Raw genomic sequence first — 22,139 nt, forward strand, 5'->3', positions numbered from 1 at the left:
AATACTTGCAGTACACGACGTATTTGGCCCATGGATTGTCGATAAGCAATTCGAATCTCGTAATGGAGTTTCCAAGTGCGTTCTTTCTGGTGCCTGGATCGAAGCCAACCTTAATTCAATCACCGTTTAATCTCGCTAGTACTGAGGCACAGGAACGCGCTATGTAACGAAACGGTGCGAAGCACAGGCACCGTCTGTGAGTCGTGGGCTCTCTTTCGCCACTCGACGATTAGCTATCACGTATAGACGCACGTGGCTCTAGGTTTAGCTACAATGCAAGTACTCTATATAGAGAGAAGAGACCATTTGAGTCTTGTCGGAATCTCTATGATTGATGCACCTATTATGACAAGGACCCGTACGCTTTGTAGAATTCTGCTGTGTTAAAACGCGTATAGTATACTGTACCAACTCTACTCCATCCTAGGAATATTTGAATGCTGGTTAATTATAAAGTGATGAGACCCAGAAAAATATGGCCCAAGATACCTTCGGGATCAGGTGTCATTCCTTCGGAAAACAGATTTCTCGTGATATGATAGGAGCCAGTATTTCTATACTCGCCTGCCAGCATAAGAACCAGAAAATGGGAGTGACAAAGTCAAGGGTTGTTTGTATGGAGTGGCGCCGTTCTGCCATACAGATAATCCTTGACTTTGTCACTCGCATTTTCTGGTTCTTATGCTGGTAGGCGAGTATATATTGATCTACATTACAAGAGGCTAATATTATATTTGCCAATCATTCATTGCCAGAGTAGATAAATATAGACTGGTTAAGTGTGCTTATCCTCTTAAAGACTCGCCAGCCACTCTTGACGATATCTCTCTCCGGTTTTTTCCTTTTCTTAATCCATCACCAAAAACATCGGCACGATAATTATTTATAAATGTATGTATCCGATCTCTTGGCCCACGCCACAATCAATCGCTCGGAAATTTAGAACAAACCAAGAAACCGAGTGATACCCAATGACTGACTTACTGTAGGCCAAGTAATGTCTCACTTGCCTGCACCGCCGATCGCAAATCTCCCACTGATCTGGATGGCGAAGTTTAAATCAGTTCTTATTGTGTGGAAAAAGAGGAAAAAGAACATCAATTGGCTCCGTTCCACAACATCCCGCTGTAATATCCGGTCGCTTTAACGGTTCACGGGGCCGCTCAAGGGGTGACTGCTGGATGTCTCGGCCTCGTTCATCTTTGGCTTTACATTTCCGACCTCAATCTATTAGACTTGGATACCTCGAAGTGCCCCAAGTCCAAGTATCAATTAATATTTTATCGAAGCGCGGCCAAATAATCAGCGAATACATGTACATGCCCATGTAACACGTACTTACTATCGTAAGATGTAGATTGGTACTCATAGCGTATGTATGTATTTATATACATGCGTACTATACAATGTACTATAAATTTACACGCAGTTCAAAAACACCTCGAGCACCTCGAATTTATCGATCTCGTACCTAGATTACATATTATGTAGTCATTGCGGAATACCAACGTCAACCCCATCATACATGCTGTTCGTCGATCACGGAAATATCACTCTGGCCCGTACGCGCGTGATCGATTCCACTCACGTTAATTAATTGCCCATCGATCCCGCCTCCGCTCTAAAATTAAACTGGATATTCATGGACGAAGGGTCTGGCTTAGGGTCCGGCTAGCACTTTTTGCTTCCTTGCGTTTTCCCTTTTTTTCCCTCTCCCTTTGCATATGGAGGAACGGTGGGCTTGGAGCCGGTCATTTAATCACCGAGAAATAGAACTTGGGACGTTGTGTCTATTTGTTAGCGTCAGGTCATCCCGAAGCAAGCCAAGAGCATGTGGCAGTCGAGGTATCTTGACTAGTTTCGTGTAAACGAAAGGTTCAAAATCGCATAATTTATGTATATAGCGCGTCTATATATCTATTTAGATATTATATATATATAGGGCCCTTAAAAGAAAGAAAAAGGTTGATATGGGTATCGGTCAGTACTCAACCTAGCAGATTGTTATTCGCACTTGATAAAGACCCGAGTTACCAAACTCAAAGGGTTGCTGGGATATATGTTCTCATCACTTATAGAAACCTTCATCCGATCATACTCTTTGGTTTTATGTTGATGTTATTTTAGTAAATGGCGGATATAGGACGCTGTTCAGTCTCTAATAGGGAGAGAGGGCAGGAGCATTGCTATGTATGTACATATATGTAGCTATAGCGAACTGGATACTACGGAGAAAGATATCATTGGAGCCTTCCCCTTCAGAAGTCAGCTGTGTTTCATACCAGGAGCCAAAGAAAAACTATGTATAGAGGTATGAATGTACTATGTAAGTGGTGATTGGAATAGGGTGTTGGTTTAAGGCACAATAAGTTGGAGCTAGTAAAATTGATAGAACCTGCGCACCCGGGCATGTGGAACGATTGTCTCAAGCTGATAATACATCTATTTTATGGATTTTCCATAGTAGTATTATACATCAAAGATAAATATGATTATATCTGAATATCGAATTCAGACACAGCCAGTGATTTTAATAGTGGATACCAGTAAAAGTTTCTTAAATATCCCACAATCAACAAAGTTTTATATCCGCCGTACTCCCTGCTTGTCTAGTCTTGTGTATAGGTTGTTTCTATACAGACAAGCTGCACCTCAGGTCTAGGGAAGGGAGTACCGCTTGTCCTCTATTCCTTTGAACCAAAAGGTTTCAAGTTACCCGTACTCTTTTGCAAGGAGGTATCATCATAACCTTGAAGGATATGAAGGTGAAAAGCATCGCTCTTCATATGCTCCTGCCATGCATCCAATGTACCGAGAATTTTCTGGCAACAATCACACTGAAAATCCACATGTTCATCCCAAGGATAAACTAGGCCTGTTTTTTCAGCACAATGGGTTTGCATTTTCTCTAAAGTTTTGTAGACCCTTCGACAGTTCGCTCTCGGGCATGCAAAATCAAGAGGGTGAAATTTGCTGATGTGTAACTCAAGTGCTTTGTCCTTCGGAAAATCAAGCCTACAGTCCAAGCAGTAGTTGTGGTTTGTACTCGTATCCTTGTGATTTTTCCAAATAACTAGAGTATCATGTGATGGGCCTTTTTCACTAAGAACCACCTTGCATCGATGACAATACATCCAACCTGACCGATCCGTTACGGTTAGAAGAGAAGGGTCGTAACAAACAGAGCTTGCGTACTTCAGGATCTTCCGATCACAATGGATCAAGTCTTCAGACTCGTGGCGTCGACGTGTGGAGAGTGATGGGAAGATCATGTAACAAACTTTGCAGTTGTAACAATGCTCGAGGTTGAACCTCAGATAATTTCCTAGATGGGAGCGACCAGAAACACCACGTCCGCGTACATGTTCAGCAAGATCCTCAGCCGTACTGTAGTCCAGTCCACATGCCCAGCAAACATGGTGTTTTGCTGTAAATCCCCAGTGATGTAAAAGATTCTTAACTACTTTTGAGCAGCGAAAACAGAAAATGGGAGTTTCGGTATAATTCGGATGTTTGAGTTTCCAGAGACCAGCATTAAACGCATGATATTCATCATGGCTGAAGTGATGGATCAAGTCTTCATGGGTCCTGAATTGATATACGCAATTTGGACATTTAAATTCATATTCCGCATAGGCGTAGGGAACTCGAAGGTAATGTTGTCCGCCGATTTCCATAATTCGCAATTTAGCTGAGATAACAAATTGAGAGAAAGATTGAACTAATTCAGTGTTTAGTGTCAAAGGGGAGGATGAAGAAAGTAGTAGTAGAGTTCAACTGGAAGATAGTGTGAATACTGTTGCTTGAAGTTATCGGGTTTTGGTTGGAGTGGTGATGTGGATAAGTGTACCGATGGCAGGCACTGACGGTGTGGCTGTTCTCACATCGGTCAGCTTGAAACCCGAGTTCACGGTGGCCTTTTATCAAGCGCTTCATATTCGGATACCACACATACCAGCCTTGAAGGATCTACCCCTAATTCGGAATATGTTTGCCTAATTAAACATTGCTCAAATTTATTTTTTCCGGAGGAATTTAGAGAAGATCCCTCCATATCAATTTCACCAAAGATTACTAATTACATAGATCAAAATTCAAGTATACACAATATATCAAAATGTAAATCTAAAGAGACTGAAATAGATGTGAGAGAAAGTCTGAAACCAATCATTGATGATCACTCGATCGTATTTAACGTAAATCTGAGCTTTTTGATTTATCCTTAAGCTTACCATGATGCTCCAGGAATATTCATACTGTTTACAATTGAATGAAATGAAGATCACAGTGTGAAGCTATTTCCACGGCAATTACAAATCAATCAAAGCTCCAGGTGACTATAGAGGTGTAAACATCTAGTATTCGGATTACACATTTAGCTCTATGGTATCGTAATACAACATTTTATTAGCTCCAGAAATTCCCTGGAACATACTGTATTGCAAGAACTTTTATTCATATTCGCCGTATTCCTTAAGGACCTTCCTTCCATCCTCAAGAGCTTTAGCGGCTTTCTCCTTTGCTTCGGCGGTCTCGGCCTCGGATGCATCGTCCTATTTTTATTTATGTTAGACGATATTATTGTGAGACTTTAAAAAATGGATAGCTAGATGGCAGCACTAACAAGAGCCATTTGAAGAAGTTCAAGGGATGAAGCCAATCTCTTTCTAACCGCAGGAGCCATCACAAGAGTTTCTTCAAGAGCTTTTTTCTATATTCAAAGAGTCAATACGTGTAAAGAGCTGTCTCCAGAACTTGAAGAAAGACGAACCGGTTGCCTCAGCTCATATTCGTCAGCGCCGTCTGCTTCGAGCTTTTCGACTTGAGCTTTCTGCTGAGCAGCTTCTTTATGATAAGAAGCCTCCTCTTTTACGAGTCGGATAACAGAGGATGTTTTAATAGCGAGGGCTGATGGAGGAGGCATGGTTTGGTTGACTCAACCTTAAGGTTTGGTCGTAGAACGAGTATCATTACCCGGACCGTATTGCCCTGAGCCCTGGGAGCCGCTTCCTAGGATCGCTTAGCGTAACGCGTGCAGCTCTTACCTCTCCCCTCCTGCTGTCTGATGCCATAGAGAATATCGAGCACCACAAATTAAAACCAAATCCCAACAAACTACTATCATCATCATCATCATCTTCCATCCATCCACCGGTAACCAGAACTTCTGTCCGTCATGGTAGCTACTCCCCCAACTTTGTTTACCGAATGTTTCAGGATGGATTGTGGGGTCGTTGCGGGGTGGTTGCTGATTGAGGCTTCGGCTTAGACATCGATCGGAACAGGATACGATCTTTCAAATTCCGTCTTCAGTCCCGATGGAAGAAATTTTCAGGTTAGTTAGTGGCTTTCTCTCTCTCTGTGTTTTTTCTCGAGTCTTTGACCAGATGAGAGTTCCTCGCTGATTAGAGTTTGGTCAATGTCTAGGTAGAATATGCTACTAAAGCTGTCGAGAACGGCGGAACCGCCATCGGAATACGGTGCAAAGATGGCGTCGTCCTTGCAGTCGAAAAGCTGATTGGGAGCAAGCTTTTGGTCCCAGGAAGTAACAAAAGAATTGCTACGGTCGATAGACATGTTGGACTCGTAAATCTCACCCCCCAGAGCGCACTCTTCTCAGTACTACCAACAGCAGATAAATTGACCGTTACCGGTCCTGTTTTTAGGCATGTTCCGGTCTTATCCCCGATGCTCGTCATTTTACCTCCCGCGCCCGTAGTGAGGCTGCATCCTGGCGAAAGTTCTATCACACCCCGATCCCAGTTTCCAGTTTGGCGGACAGGATGGGCGGGTATGCCCAGGCATACACTCTCTATTCTAGTGTGAGACCATTTGGAGTCACTGCAATCATTGCAGGGATGGACGAGGAAGGTGGCCCGGGTTTGTGGATGGTTGAGCCAAGCGGTGTCGGTTGGGTATGCAGCTCGCTCTAAAGATTCCTTCAAAAAGATAGACAAAGAGCTCTCGTTATTTACTAAAACTCTTAATACAGGGCTACTTTGGTGCTGCTACTGGTCGTGGTCGTCAGGCTGCCAAAGCCGAGCTCGAGAAGCTACCTTTGCCCAACATCACCGTTAAAGAGGCCGTCAAGCATGCCGCCCGAATCATATACTTTGCGCACGACGATAATTCCAAAGATAAAGATTTTGAACTTGAAATGACATGGGTCAGACATGAAAAACTTGTTACCGCTGAATCAGGCGAGGGTATAGTAAAGGGATGGGGAAAACACGAAGAGGTTCCAAAAGAGCTGGTCGCTGAAGCCGAGAGGCTGGCTAAGGAAAGTATGGTCGAGGGTGGAGATGATGAGGAGATGGAAGTAGAAGAGTAATACTCTGAGTGCACATTGTGCTGCGACCAACTTATTCTTTTCAAAGAGATAGAATAGACGGCGGTTAAAGCTCATGAAATAAATAAATACAGATGGTCAATACAGCGGCCGAGATTTGATATCATATTGTTTTTGGTGAAGCGATGATTACCTTACTGAAAGTTGTGTTTGCCAGCTCTGTTCCAGTCTATATGCTTGGATGATTTTGGACTCATATTTCCGAGCAATTAAATACGGAGAAACCACAATATGGAATATGCAACATAGACATAGGTTGTAAAATCTACTGCGCATCCCACCTCTTGCAGGTCTGCCTTGTCAACTTAAATCTTGAATCTTTTACTCAAAGGAAAAGTCAACATAACCGCAAAGTACACCTCTTAAACTACGCCAATGGTCATCAAGATTCGTATATACAATCCATCGGAAAAGAGTATTATTCTTAGAAATCGACAAACAGTGGATCATCCGCTAAAATTGTGTAAGACGATAGCCTTCTTTCGATCGTTCAAGGGTGTGGTTCGATCGCAAATATAGCGGAGAACCAGCGGGTGCTAAACTGCTCTCCTCGAAACTTATGTTCCCCAACAACCAAGCCGCCGAACAGAGCCTGCTGGAAATGTAATAGCTACTTCGGAAACTGGGAGTATTATATACACCATCAGCGAGACTATGGGTAACAGAGACAAAAAAGCATATTATACACTAGCATAATACCTCAAAGTCGCATGAATTTTAATTTGCACCGCAGCTGCTGCTGCTGTATAATGTTTCAATCATACGGTTTCTTAAGCACCACATACTAGAGGGCCCTTTCCACTGGAGAAACCTACTAGAGGAAGACCGAGATGAACCTGATATGGAAATTTGCTGTCATCAATGTAATTGTAGTGACAATATTGCTTATATCAACGACTGAGACAAGCACGAGCTCTTCAATAGAAATCATAATCTTTATGGTGTTTGCGATTTTGATATCCCCAAGGTTGAAGGACTGGCAGTCCATATTTAGAGGCGTCTTTCTGACGGAAAACATTGGTTTGTGAGAGAAAGAGACTTATTAACTATTTTCGAGTTCCAAGAAAGCCTGGAAGATTATTGCTATTCCTAGACTAAGCAGAATGATCTGGGTGGGGAACTTGCGAAATTTTAGTGCGATCACTATATGAAAATCCTTGGGATATTGAGGCAAATCCATATGAAATCTATTCACCAAGACGTGCTTGATGGCTTCGAGCTGACCCGGGGAAAGGGGGGGGGGGGGGATGATACTGATCGATATGCGTCTGTTAATAGCCGCTAAGCACCGGTGGTAGATATATATATATATAGCTATGGTAAAGTTTTACTTATTAATCTCATGATCATATATAGATGATTTTGCAATTTGCGTGTATAACTTTAGTAGGCTAGAAGTTGCACTGCATGTTGTATGAATAATCTTGACTGGCCCTTCTAGTTATGAATATTTCATAATCATCACGTCTAAACTATATAGTCTTCCTCATCGTCACTAGGAACGTTTTCTAATGGTTGCGTACTATAGCTATTTCTAATATTGGTTGCATATTACACAAGTAGACAAAGACCTACTCCCGAGATGGAAGGGAACTGGCATTAAAAGGCGTGTAGCTATTGCAATTTGATGGATATAAAAGAACAAACACTGACAGAACTACAGCTATATTTTTATATATCCAGGTCGAACTTCCCTGATAGCATTTTATCATGAACTACATGTACATACTAAAGCTACTCATTGAATGACTTAGAGTGCATACTAGAGCTAATAAATCGCAGATTACCTATAAGGAGAGATGGAGATGAGGTTTAGTGCGTGCGCGTGCCTGTACCCAATAATTCAGAATGGCAGCAATAATCTAAGAAATTACTATCGCAATACCGCCCGCACCTTCATTTCCTCACTACACTTGGGCGGCCGGAGGCCGCACTCCGCTTGTATAAATATGATATTGCGCGCAGCGCTGCATGATCGATGTGGTTGTTACTAATTATAAGGCCTTCAACAGCCGGGAAACCCTTTGTTCACCAGGCGTCACTCGTCTTGGCAAAATTACCAGAATGAACAATCTGGTTAGACAAAGGACGTGGATTATTATAACTATGTCTCCAGTGTTTTGCCTTGCACATTTAAAACTAGAAAACTGAATATTAATATAATAAACTACCTCGAATTTACATGTGAATTTTTTGTTTATAAAAATATAACTAGTGAAACGGCAATGACGGCGATTCGGTTCCGGTTCCTCGTTCCTTTGCGCATTTAAGGCTTCATTGTGACAAAAGAAAGTCCCTTATTTATGATAAGCAAAAATTTGGCTGGGAATGAGCCAAAGGCTTTAAGCCGCTAAGGAGGGGGGACAAAGGATATAATAAAAAGGAGGTGGATAACATAAAAAAAACGAGGATAATACCGCTTCTAACAATGAATAATAAGCTAAATCGACACTCGTCGGGGTAAAAAGTTGATACCATTCTAAGTATATATGTGAATTGAACGAGCGTTATAAAATGCAGGGATAGGGCATGTAAGTAAATAAAAAGAAAGTAGAAAAGAAAGAAAAAAGAAATATGCAAGAGGTACTAAGACCCGCAGGAATGAAACCCTAAAACTCCATCGCCCAAATCATATACACCACTATTACACCACTATTCCAAATTTTGTGTGGGATTCGCTATTGTCGGATCGGGTCCTCGCAAACTCTACACGCCACCTTTCTTAACACCTTCCCAAAAATTTATAACCCTTCTTTTGATTAATCAATCAGATCATCGTGCCCAAATTCAGAGCGCGGTCCCTTGGGAAGAGCCGGGGTTTCCACTCCCAGGAGTTCCAGAGCCCCAATTGCCGTCTCTGGCCATTTGGTTTAAATTTTTTGACAAGTTATCCTCTTCGAAAACTGTTCCTTGCGACAGTGTAAGTGAAGGCAGTCTCTCAATGGTTGAAGGTGCAGTTTTATAAACGCCATCACCAACATAGTACTTGACTGGTTCTTGTTGCGGCCCTGCAGGTGTAGGGGTAGTAGGCGGTAGAGTAAATAACTGTGGTGCTTTTCCCTCGTAGGGGTGCTTCCCCTGTAAACTATTTCGAGGATGTGCCGGGGTGCTTGGGGCTTGTGATGTCCCCCAGCTCGGACTTGGAGGGTACTGTCTCTGGTATGGTGGGGGTAGAGGTGCAGTTGAAGTAAAACCTGGTGGAGTGAAGTAAGGAGGTTGGCTATTATAGGGAGTTTGAGTAGAGTTATTAGACTGGAACGGATTCCCAGTAGGTCCCGGGGTATTCCGAACTGGCCCTCCCGGGACGCCATAGGGACCGTATCCGACAGGAGGAGGGGGTTGGTATGGAGCTTGGGGAGGCACTGATGAACGCGAGGGGTCATAACTATACTCGCCAGACGGTGCGTATGGAGATGAAGATTGAACTGGGCTCGTATAAGGATAAGAAGACCCGGCCCATGTGGGATTGGGACTATCGCGGGGATCATATGGGGGCCTTGACTGACTCCTCAGGGGGGAAGGCGTCGTGGCGGCAGTATATGGCTTTAGATACGGGGGTTGAACGGTAGAATTAGACTGTATTGTAAACTTTGACGCAGGGTATCCAGTCGGAGGATAACCCATCTGAGTTGGTGTTTGGGGCGGCTTTGGTGAAAGAATACGACCTTTGCCCTGTAAAGGATATTCGGGCTGCACATACGATAACGGGGTGGAGGGGTTGTTGGGCTTTCGACCCGGTCTACCAGGTTCTTTGCGTGAAGTCCCTCTTGCTCTAAAAGTAGCACTAGGACCTGGTCGGTTACCTGCTGCTCCGGAGGCACCATTTGAAGAAGATGAAGACATCAGGACGGGGGTGAATCCAGGTGGATCAGCAAAGAGTTTCTGTGCATTCTTTTGCGGACTATGGTTCACGGTGACCACATTATTTCCTTTTATCGGTTTGTCAAAATTTCTATCGGTCAAAAATGGATGTCTAGCACCAGTAGAAACCCCTGGATAGATAGCATCATAAGGCGGCCTTTTGAGTGGTTTTACGGTTTCTAGTCTGTCGTTTGGAGGTTTCGGGTTATCTGGAAGCTTGGGCCGAAGATTTTCTTTGCTAGAATCTTGTTGTACTTTTTCGGATCCATCGCGAAGGCGTTTTTGTGGTGAACCTACAGCCTTGATCAAGGTTCCATTTCCGGGTACTGATGGGGTTAATTTATCGTTTGAATGACCTTTGAGAAAAAGGTTGTCAATTTCTTGATATCATAACTACGAATTATAAGGTAAGATGAACCTACCGTTTGCCTTTTGGGGAAGATCAGCACTGGTGCCCAGCATTTGTACCTCCCCATCTTCCATGGCCCTAGCTGGATAAGACACAGGATCTTGAGATGATGCATCAGGGGTCAATACGAAATCAAAATGCTTAGATGTGAGAGGGCCAGATGATGGCGATCTCTCTCGAGAAGGTTCAATGCCTGAAGTCTTAGGTTCGGCAAGATAATTGGGGCTTGGCACTATGACCTCTTCCCTCTCAGACTCCACCGAGGATTCCCGCCCCTCCCCGCTGTTCCGGTGAAGATTGGAAGGAACAAAATCCCACATTTCACTTTCTCGATCAACAAGCTCTCTGTTTTCATGGTCCTTTCCCGAACCACTCTGATCAGGACTTTTCTCGTTAGGTAGATCCTTGTCTACAGACATAATTTCATCCTCATCATCGTAGTAGTAGTCCCCTTCAGAATATTTATCGAACTCGTCCTCTGAATCAAGTTCTATGCCCTCCTTCAAGCGAACTAAGCTGTCAACAGCCATGGCTTCGCGAGTGGTGTATCTCCTTGGTGGGAGAACCTGGGCAGGGTTTTTAGGGTCATATTTGTCTAAACACGTGGTGTTAGGTAAACAATCTTTTATGAGATATACTAATCGAGAAGACTCACGGTCAAGAACAAAATCAAGTTTTCCGACTCCTGACTTGTCGTTATCTCGAAGACGATCGTAGATTGATTGATTCGACAAAAGTTCATCCAATATTTGACTATCAATCTCCATATCATCTGTGTTATTTGCTTCTAATCCTGGCGATTGAGGGGGTGTCATAAGTGAGGCCTTTTCAACTCTAATGCACTCGCCAAATATTCTTCTCGCTCTTGCAGTGCATGTCTCACTGACCTTGCGGTCGAATAGACCTTCGTTAGTCCGAGTGGCCAATTGCGGTCGATCATATCTACAACGATCGCGGCCTTCACGATGCATAAATGTTTCGATCAAATCGGTCATCGTAACATTCTCGGTCCTGTTTATTCCACATCTGCGGAGGATCCATTGATTGAGATATGGATCTCTGACTTTCCAAAGCTCAGAGATGTCACGCTTCTCTCGGATGAATGCCACGACACAGCGATCCATCCACTCGCCCATCGATATCTAGAAAAAATAAGGGTTAAAAAAACTACATAAATCTTTTTATACACCAAGTAAAATATAGTAGAAAAATGCCTACCTCAAAAGATCGTTGTACGATTTTACAGCTGTTTTGAAAAACTTGTACCCCGTTGATCTGTTTAAACTCCTTTTCGCCATCTAGATAGCTCAAGTGTGTCTCGAGCCTATCATCCAACGTGCCATAGATCTCCTTAGCCCATGGCGCCTGACTGGTAACGTCCCGACCTGTCTTCAATTCCTTCAAAGTTTTGCTTGCACGAGTCTGATGGCGAGTAACTATTAGTTTTGCAATAACTTTAAATCGATCCTTTATATCAGAGTTGCGTTTTTTGAGATCTTCCAGTGGTGCCAAGTCGGCAGCAAGCTTAATCTTCTTTTCCCGAAGTGCATCTAGCTTGCTGTGTAATGGATTACGATAAGAAGTGCCTGTGACACCAGAATACCACTCGGTTGCCGACGTAGTGTCTTGTTCTTTCTCCTCTTTTTCTGGAACCCTCATCAATGCGGCCTCTACTACAGGCCCCTCTGCCACAGTCCTGACTGGGACGCTGCCGCCTCGGCCGCCTCGTCCTCTTCCCCGTGTGCGATATGCACCTCTTCCACCCCTTGAGCCGGGGCCACCACGTGACCCTCTTCCTCGGCCTCTACCTCTACTACCTCTGGGCCTACCGACTTCTGCACGAGCTCTTCCCCGGGCTCTTCCCCGACCCCTACCTCTCCCCCTTGTGGGGGTGGTAGGTGCAGCATCCGATGTAGGAGGAGCTGCATTAGCTGATCCATTTTCAAGAATCCTTCTTCTCTTTGGCTGTCGATCCTCAACCTCCGAAGAAGATCCATCGTGGCCTGAAGTCTCCATCGTAGTAGGAGTATTAGGTGTCTCAGCAGCTATAGCAACAGCAGTAGTGTTCAAATTGCTGTTCTCCTTTGCCAATTCACTATCGGCAGGACTACTGTGTAAGCCCTTCCTGGCGCGCAAACTAACCTGCAATGGCATTGAAGGAAGGCGGGCCAATGTTCTTGGAGCCGGAGGAGTAGGGACAGTAGGAGCAGGTGAAACCTCATCCTCATCTACTTCTATTTCCTCAGGCTCACCATCTTGCGGTTGAGGTGTAGGAGGCCTCGATGAGTCCTCATTGTTATTCTCTTCTGAGCCTTGATCAGTGAGTCTACGTTGTGGATAAGATTGCCCACGAACGCGTCCTCGACCTCGACCACCACGTTGACCTCTTCGGCCCCTCATGATGATTGATGTTGGTTGGTGGTGTACTAAGAGCAACCACAACACACACACAACAAAAAAGATTATTACGAATAAAAGTTGCTATAAATTATTAGCCAGTTAAAATGAAGTAATAGTTATAAGATATATATGATGTATATTGTTCAAGTAGATGATGGGTTGTCGATGACGACGACGAAAGGTGTTTATGTAAGGAAAAGAAGAAAGGGGGGGGGGGGGGGGTAGGTAGGTTAGGTTAGAGGCAATAATGGGATTAAGCGACAGGGGTATCAAGACTGATACAAATTTTTAAAAGGAAAAACGATTCTTCCACAAACAGAAATAGCAACAACGTGTTGTGAAAGAGAGACAAGGCAGGGAAAGGCAAGAAGGGTGATGGTTGGGGGGGGGGGGGGGGGTTGTGGCACTTACAGATTTCCGAGATGGGTTGTTAGACAGACAGAGAGATCAGAGAGGTTGATCAAATATAAGCACCCTGCAAACAGGAGGTACTTCTATAAACTCGTGAAGGTATTATTAGCTCTTGGTTTTCGGAGATGATAATTCAAATAGAAATAGTAGAGCGTATTTAAAAAAAGATTCTACTGACTTTTTATCAATCAGACCTTTTCTCAGTGCAGTGTAATGAAGCGCAGTGAGTCGAGGCTGATGGATAGAAAGGCGCAAAAAAAAAAACGTGTGAATGATGACCTACACCCCCAAGCCAATCGTTCGGGGATGTAAAAAAACGAAAAACGGAAGTGTACGAGGAAACGGCCGCGTTTATCAAAAGACGCACAAAGTAGAATGAATATAGAAAGAAGGATTAATTACCGGTAAAATAAAAAGGCTTGATTAGATATGGTATCAGTCGAGACAGATGGAGTTGAGAGGTAGGCCAGGTTCAGTCAGGCAGGTTGTGTTGCAAGAGGGCTCTGGATCGAAGGGATGATGGATGGGAAGATTACTGGCGATGCGCGGAGGTTGATTGATTTGATCTAGACAGCCCTCCTCCGGTTTTTCCGGCGCCCAAAGAAAATAAAGAAATATCGGCCGTGTACTTTCCTTAGCTCTCAAGACCTTCAAGAGAAAAGTGGAATCAATGCTCTCCAGGCGGTTGGCAGATACTTTTCTATGAGTGCATGTAGGTTCTTTTGGGTAGAGAAAGATAGATGTGGTCTGGGAAGCTGTGTTGCCCAGACAAGACCTCCCCTGTATTGGGAAAAAGAACAGAGGTACGTTCGGCTCGCCACACCCTTAGTAAGAAGTGTAGCAACAAATGCACAGCTTTAAGAACAAGCTGAAGAAGAATTTCCACGTGCCTGCCTGACTAGCGGAGATAGAATGAGAGGGGTAATGGAGGTGCAACTAAGGGTTGGTCGATAAAGAGTTGAAGAAAGTCGTTAAAAGGCAATCAACAACTGATGCTTAGTGTAGAGTAAGGGAAAACGCTTGGAAACTTGCGGATTGGGATACTGAACCAGTCCAGATTGAAATGCCATCCCATATGATTAAGGTCATGATCAATCAATGTTGCCTTACTTTTACTCACCTCATACAATACTCTTGACAAGCGGGAGAGTTTCATGATATCCAATGAGTCTACAGAATTTCACCATGATGACTCTACTTACTACTTGTTTTTTGTTCAATGCCTTTATAATTAAGTGAGGATCTGGTGAGGTTGAAATCTACCAAGCATGAATTTACGCAACCAGCCATTTGTAACATGATCATCTCCTTTCGACCGGGGCTGAATTGCAACAGCTGCATCTCAGACAATATCGATATTATCTTTCTCGACGTTTTATGTTTGGCAAGATTTAAGCAATATCTTTAAATTTCTTAGAGCCACCTTGCGTGTTATTTTGATGTGAACTTCAACGTTATAGAATTAATAACATTCAAGTAACATCACTACGCACATGTGCATGCAATATATTTTTATATACGCGTGCCTATAAAACCTTTCGTCTCCAAGAAAAGATGTCCAGCAACTCATAGGTATTGTATATGTATAGTTCTTGGACATAAATCACCGTCTTCGCGCCAAAACACACGCCAAAATGGGCAACCTCTCTAACCTTCAATTATTTATCAATTACCACAGAACCTTCAGGATAGGGAGATACACTATAGAATAAGATATATTTCAAAGCGTAAGTTTGTTCAACAAATGTGTGGGAAGTTATGTAGCTTTGACGCATGCAGCGCAGCCTTAGTACATTTCCTGAAAATAACCGAACAAAATTCTCTACCATTAATTCTACAATGAATATTTTTGAAATTCAAGTCTGTCAAGTGATTCTCCTAATAATTAAGCTATATTAAACTAATTGGTACAAGTTATATCTTAAAATGGCGGGTTCTGGAGCGATTGGAAAAAGTGCCAGTTTCGGCGTGCGTTTTTTGATGTGGTTTTGCTTCGCGACGGTGATTTATATCTACTAGGTACATGTAGGTACATGTAGCTACCGTTACCAGCCCTTGGCGTGCACGCATGCTGAAAGAAATGAGAAAACGAAACTAGAGTACATGTACCTACATCATATTAATGTAGTACATGTAAAACGCACAGGACTCTGGCTGATAGCCTGTAACTACAATATGCACGTAAGGTAAGGAAACGAAACAACTCGGCAAGCCGGAAACCCGAATCAACGGTGCGGCAGGGTATGTAATATAGGGCTTTCGGATCTAACCGAATTTCATGGCACGGGCCAGGGAGACCTAGGACTAAGGAAGCTCGTATAAAATATAGTGTAAAATACAGTGTATGTATCAGTATGACTCTAAATTCCCCTGGTAGCGTGTGAAAGCGGCGTAGACAAATGAATTTTCACAAGGACTAGCTACATGTACTAGGCTAAATCAACTCACTTCCAACCAGTCGCAAGCACGAGGGGGTTTAACGTCGAATTTCATGATACCTCCAACTTCCCTTATAGGATGCTTGTACTACCTTGGCTCCTCCTTTTTCACGGAGGCGTGATAGCTTGAGGAATTTAAGCTTCTTTATTTGCGCTTAGAAAAAGGATAAGAAGCCCGAATTTCGCTCCTTCTATATTACCTTTTTTTCGGCACCATCATTCGTTACATTGGCCGGTATTCACATTCCTTTGAGATTTACTGATCTGATTCATTCGTTAATATCAATCAACTTAATCCAACAACAATAATAAAATCAACCGCCAACAATATGGTCTCTCAACGCTCTTTACTTAGCGCCCCGCGCCTATTGACTATCCTTCTGGCATCCTTCTCTGTAATTTCTAGTGTAAATGGAGCCGCGCAGAGTGAGGACGATTCGACAGAAACCATTAATGGTATTACCATCAGCGAGGCCGACCAGGCACCAGATTGCATGTACGAATGCCCTGCACTGGAGAAATACGGCTCTGGAAGTGAACTGCCTCAGGTATGCCCAATTGCGTTACTGCCTCATCACATGACCTCCTTATAAACCTAACTGGGGCTGATAATCACCCGGTGCCGGGCATCTAGTGTGTCACGGAGCAACTCACGGATAATTCACAATACGCTGATATGATCAAAAGTGGCGACTACGGGAGTGATGAGGAGACTCTGCAAGCTATCAACGAAATCATGAGTTGTATTTGCACAGATGTCGACTTTGTTAAAGAACTGGCCGACTGTGTTTTCAATGAGCCTGTAAGTTTCCAGCCAGCCACACTTTGCTCCTATCCACACAGAGTTATCAGGCTAATATATATAACTGTTTCTATTAATAGTGTGGCAACAACAACACCGCAGTGTAGGTTTTTTAATTCTCTATTTGGAAGAGGATTTTCATCAAGAGCCTTTTAGAGTAGTAGTGCTGACTTCTCTGATCTACATTCAGTTATGAGGCTATCAGTATTGGCTACAAAGTTTGTGGAGTTATGTACAATGTCACCTACCCAGCCCCTACAGGTAAGCAACCTGCATTATTATCATCCCCCTCCCACCCACACTTAGCATGGATTTCCCTCACCGGCACTCAAAAATCCATTTGCGACAATTTCTTTCTTGAAAAGACTCGTCAGCACATTATGGCATCCCCTGCCCAGCCCTGGTGAAAAAATAATTCCTTTTTTAGAAGCACTGCTGATCGAAAGGTGCAAAATGATATAAAGAGGTGGTCAAGATGCTCCAGATTTCAGTTCCCTCCGGTGTTATCGTTCCTACTACAATCACAGGAGTACCCCAAGCAACCACCTGGCCAGGAAAAACAGTTGACGCAACTCCATCTGCTACCAATCCTTCCTCTGCTACTGCTACTTCGTCGTCCTCCTCCTCAAACTCAAGCGACACTGTCATTGCAAACACAAACGCAGCCATGAAGTCTTCTCCAAGCTACTACCTCGTATTCCTCGCGTTCTTCGCCTTCCTCGCTGCCTCGGTTTCAGCCCAGTCAAATGGCACAAACCCCATCTCCAGCACCACTACTGGTATTGCCTCTACTACAACGACAATCGCGAACGGGACTTTGACATCTACATCTACTGTTGCCGTCACAAGTGGTGCTTCAAATGGAACTTTGACCTCAACTTCAACCGCTACAAATAACCTCACAACTTCTACCACCAGCACCCGAACTTCCTCCGCTGGTACCAGCTCTACCACAGCTGGCAGTTCCGCCAGCGCCTCTTCAACCGGTGATGCGCCTGGTGATGCTATTAGGAACGGTGCCTCTTTCGGTCTTGTGGCTGCGGGTGCCGTTGCTGCTGCATTCCTGTTCTAGAGAGTCGAAAAATAGATTGAGATATAATAGCCACCTCTTTACATCTTCTTCATCACACCGAATGGGGATATGTTGAAATGGCAATTGTTTTTCTGTTTTTCTTCCTTTTGTCATGTACTATTATGGGAAATGTGTAAAGGGACGGAATAGGGAACGTAGTAATTCAGGGGTATGTTCACGTTACGTGGGGGTGGTTGTAATGGAGAGAAATAAAATACGAGAATTATCTTTATCTGTTACTTTTGTCCTACACATCATTTCCACATCGCGGGTGAAACCTCGCGTACATGATGCATACATGTACGTATGAAAATTGCTTTTTGCGACAGGTTACGTACATAACGTGTAGAGTAGAGCGTAAGTATTGTATTAATAGTGTTAATTCGGGCTTTGTTTAGTTAGACCCACAGCCATGAAGTAACCACCAGTCACAAACCCTCTTAGATAGGCCACGCACATTCAATGGTGAGGAGATCATGTTGACTGCATTACTAACTGAAGTTTGAACGCCGAAGAAGGCACGGCCTGAATAGCCATCTGATTCTCTCTTGTATGTAATAGAAAATCATAAGATCCTACATATGTACATCTAGCTAGTATTTATGTGACGGTAATAGAAACTACACGTAGTAGTAGCGACAACGTTAACGGGTGATATCGTATGATGTTCAAATTTCCCCATTGTCGTAAATCTCGACTAATTTCATTCTGGTTAGGAACAAAGGACTAAAAGCAGACCCGGGACCTCAAATTAAGCTTAACTTTCAGCGGCGCGAGAGGGACAACGCCTAGGATTGGTATCATCAAGTCCCCAATCATTTGGCGGCAGGATTTCAAAATCAACCCGTTTTACCGACACTATTCCTCCAAGATTCTTCTAAGAGAATACCTACCTTCTACTTCTCATCGTGTGTAATAACAAGACCAATTTATGCAATGCTCGCCAAGCGCATATCCATGTCTCATCAGCGGCCCCATCGGTTCAAACCCCGAAGCTCTCGTACCTGACATGAATGCCCAGATTCCACATCAAGTGCAATTCCATGTAATAGCCGGGCATTCTATTGCTGCCTAATTAATTGACGGACTATCTGAACGGAGTAGCCTCAGTTTACTTCCATGAAGACAAGAGGATTTCGGGACATCGCATATTGAACTCCGATGGTATGCAATATAGAACTTCTGGGCAGTGGCCTTTATAAACTGGAGATGTTGTAGATAATTTCTTCACCAACTTTGCAATACTCCCACGATGTTCTTGAAAGGACTCTCTCTTCTTGCTGTGGCCGGCGGTGCCCAGTTTGCCATCGCGTTCAGGGTTGTTACTGCCGAAGAAGCATGGTCTGCAATCAACCCCGGATGGAATGTAAGTGCATATGTGCAGTTAGTAACTAGTGTCATTCTGATTATTCCCACAGCTTGGAAATACTCTCGATGCTATCCCAGATGAGACCAGTTGGGGCAATGCGGCAGTGGTCGAATCTACATTCGACGAGATCAAAAGAGCCGGTTTCAAGTCCGTCCGTATTCCCGTAACATGGACCGACCACTTTGCAAGTCAAGCTCCAGACTGTATGTCATGATAGCTTTCCACTACATGAGCTTTCAATACCGGTGCTGACGTTGGGCATAGATATTGTTAATGCAACATGGATGGATCGTGTTGAGACGGTCGTGGATTGGTCTCTTAGTAAAGGTTTCTGGGTAGTCCTCAATGTCCACCACGACAGCTGGCAATGGGCAGACTTTACAATTGAACCGGAAACTCTCGAAGAGAGGAAGACCAAGTTTGAGAAACTTTGGCTCCAGATCGCGGACCGGTTCAAGTCAAAGTCTGAGAAACTCATTCTTGAGCCTTTGAACGAACCAGCTGGTAGCAGTAGTCAAGAGAATGCCGAACAGTAAGTCAATTATTTGTGCTATTATCATTATTGTTACTAATACAACCTAGATATAACGATGCAAATCAACGTTTTGTCAATATCGTCCGCTCTTCCGGTGGTTACAATGCCGATCGCCTCCTCACCCTCCCCGGCTTGAACACAAACATCCAACGCACGGTTGATTGGTTCGTCGAGCCGGCCAATGCCTCCAACTACATCCTCCATGTCCATGACTATGACCCCTGGGACTTCGTCTCTACCTCCTGGGGTCGCACCTTTTGGGGAACGGCCGCCGATAAACAGGCGATTGAAGATACTTTTATTGCACTTCAAACAAAGTTCCAGGCTCCTGCAATGATCGGTGAGTGGGGTCTCACGGGAACGTCGGTGGAAAACGGAGCGGCATGGAATTACTTTGACTTCTTCGTCCGCACAAGTAAGAAGTATGAGCTTGGTGCACAGCTCTGGGATAACGGAAACGATCATTATGATCGCGTTAATAAGAAATGGAGAGATCCAGTTAAACTGGCAATCATTCAGAATGCGGTGAAGGATATTCCGAATACTCTACCTGCATATGGTCAGCTTGCCACAATCTGGGTAAAGAAGGGACAATCCGCTGGGGCAGCAGCACAGGTGAACTTGGAGTACAACGAGAACGTGTTGAGGAGTGTTGTCAGTAATCAAGGTAGCACGCTGAAGAAAGGAACTGACTACATTACCACCGCAACGGGGTTCAATCTCACGTCGGCGTATTTTGACAAGGTTACCAGTAATCCAGCTGTCGGTGTGAGGGATACATTAACAGTCAAGAGTTCAGCTGGTATTCAGCTTCCACTTGAGGTCACAGTGTACGATACTCCAACTGTGGCTCAGAACGTATACGAACTTACGAGCACGGCCGATTTGAGCATCCCAGTTGTGTGGAATGGAGCAAAATTAGCGACTGTTAAGGCAGTTAGGAAGGACGGCGTATACCTCAAGGATGACTGGACACAGTGGAACGGGCCTCTACAGCAAGCGTAATTTCCCCATATCTCACCCCCTTAGCTATCGCTAACGTAGACGCAGTCGCATCAATTGGGGTGACTTTGGAACCAATGGGAACAACCTAGTCCTTTACTCCTCCATTTTGAATATAGTGAAGAGTTCAGGACAAGCCGTTGATTTTACTTGTAAGATCACACTGAAATTCCATTTGTCGAATAGATATATGCTAATACCGTGATAGTCGAGTTCTGGCCGAGGACTGACCAAACTAATAATGTTACTGTAACCGTTTCAGTCGTCTAGGAGATATACTTGGAGGATAGTGCATGCAGTGAATTATATGGCATAGAAGTACATACATACCTTATTAAATCGCATATTTAAACCCCCATATATTAAAACCAGCTCTCTATGTGACTGTCTCCAATATCTGTATTCTAATTTGGAAAAGATCTATTTTTATCCAAGAGGCAGACCTGAAAGTTGATAATTAGAGAGCTAGATGGACACGGCCACTCGAGCTATTAATAGGGTGAAGATATAAAATCACATCAACTTCAAGGGGCAATCAGCATCACTTCTGTATCTAAATTATAATTCGGCTCCCCCGATATTTCCTCTTAAGGTTGTTGGACGACTCTAAACTTGAGCCGGGATAAAGATATTATGGATATGGAAGTTTGCAAAGCTTCGATAATGAAATACATATACCTTAGGTTGAAGAGAGAAAACATGGTTATTGATTGTGATGATAAAAGGTGGCCTCTAGGAATGTGTAGAGTGATATAAGTAAGAGTAGAAATGGTCCAATAGTGGGAATTTGCACGTGTAACGCAGCTGAACATAGACCTAGCGGGACCACTGAGATACACAAAGCAGGATCACAGCCGCTTTATAAAGTTATCGGGAAATGAAATGAGACTTGAAGTTACAAACACGTATCTCCATTACTCACGGGGGCCGCATTTATGGTTGGTATTAGCTGGAACGAGCAAGCAAAGGGACAAGAAACCACGTACATGTACGTTATTTGTAAGACCCTGGGGACCGTCGCCAACCCAAAGTTAAAGGTGTCGCTAGTGGTGTGGTTAACCGCTCTCGATCAACCATGCCATGATGACGTTTTCACAAGGAGTTTGGGAAGTGTAAAACGCACCAACTACATGCACATAATTCAAACCATCAGGATATAGGAAGCGTTAATTTTGAGGCACGAATACAGTCACGGATACAGTTAACTACATGTAAATTTAACCATCTCAATCCCCGAACACGAAAACTTTTGAGATGACTGCACATGATGTATACTTTACATGCAACGTATACATACATGATGCGGTATCACCGATTATGTGGGAGAGGACATACAGTACGTAACTGTAGCACATATACTAAGGCCCGACCCATCCACACCTCCGACTCCGTGAATCCACCCTAGGCTCTGCCGTGGTGCATGTACATGTAGACACGACTTATGGCATACATGTATCTCTGGCCGCATAACGATCGAGTGATAATCTGTGA

The 22,139-nt window shown here is 43.8% G+C and overlaps 5 protein-coding genes across 5 annotated transcripts; 3 read left to right on the forward strand and 2 right to left on the reverse strand.

The window, feature by feature from the left end:
* Positions 1-4,451: 4,451 nt before the first annotated feature.
* H6S33_012595 (uncharacterized protein) lies at positions 4,452-4,924 on the reverse strand (the record flags this gene model as incomplete). The annotated part of the gene is made up of 3 exons (XM_044843963.1): positions 4,452-4,553; positions 4,625-4,711; positions 4,772-4,924. 3 exons carry the CDS (start codon positions 4,922-4,924, stop codon positions 4,452-4,454), a joined length of 342 nt encoding a protein of 113 aa, XP_044695244.1.
* Positions 4,925-5,176: 252 nt separating this feature from the next.
* On the forward strand, positions 5,177-6,331 carry H6S33_012596 (uncharacterized protein; the record flags this gene model as incomplete). The annotated part of the gene is made up of 5 exons (XM_044843964.1): positions 5,177-5,179; positions 5,270-5,335; positions 5,428-5,586; positions 5,667-5,915; positions 5,993-6,331. 5 exons carry the CDS (start codon positions 5,177-5,179, stop codon positions 6,329-6,331), a joined length of 816 nt encoding a protein of 271 aa, XP_044695245.1.
* Positions 6,332-9,136: 2,805 nt separating this feature from the next.
* Positions 9,137-13,019, reverse strand: H6S33_012597 (uncharacterized protein; the record flags this gene model as incomplete). The annotated part of the gene is made up of 4 exons (XM_044843965.1): positions 9,137-10,566; positions 10,633-11,214; positions 11,275-11,761; positions 11,838-13,019. 4 exons carry the CDS (start codon positions 13,017-13,019, stop codon positions 9,137-9,139), a joined length of 3,681 nt encoding a protein of 1,226 aa, XP_044695246.1.
* A 3,178-nt stretch (positions 13,020-16,197) lies between these two features.
* H6S33_012598 (uncharacterized protein) lies at positions 16,198-17,742 on the forward strand (the record flags this gene model as incomplete). The annotated part of the gene is made up of 5 exons (XM_044843966.1): positions 16,198-16,416; positions 16,503-16,670; positions 16,751-16,773; positions 16,861-16,931; positions 17,135-17,742. The coding sequence occupies 5 exons, from the start codon at positions 16,198-16,200 to the stop codon at positions 17,740-17,742; spliced, it is 1,089 nt and encodes a 362-aa protein (XP_044695247.1).
* A 1,252-nt stretch (positions 17,743-18,994) lies between these two features.
* On the forward strand, positions 18,995-20,918 carry H6S33_012599 (uncharacterized protein; the record flags this gene model as incomplete). The annotated part of the gene is made up of 6 exons (XM_044843967.1): positions 18,995-19,108; positions 19,161-19,314; positions 19,376-19,643; positions 19,694-20,647; positions 20,697-20,800; positions 20,857-20,918. 6 exons carry the CDS (start codon positions 18,995-18,997, stop codon positions 20,916-20,918), a joined length of 1,656 nt encoding a protein of 551 aa, XP_044695248.1.
* Between the last annotated feature and the right edge of the window lie 1,221 nt (positions 20,919-22,139).

Source organism: Morchella sextelata (assembly GCF_020137385.1).
Source record: "Morchella sextelata strain SCLS chromosome Unknown scls_8, whole genome shotgun sequence".
NCBI classification, from domain to species: Eukaryota; Fungi; Ascomycota; class Pezizomycetes; order Pezizales; family Morchellaceae; genus Morchella; species Morchella sextelata.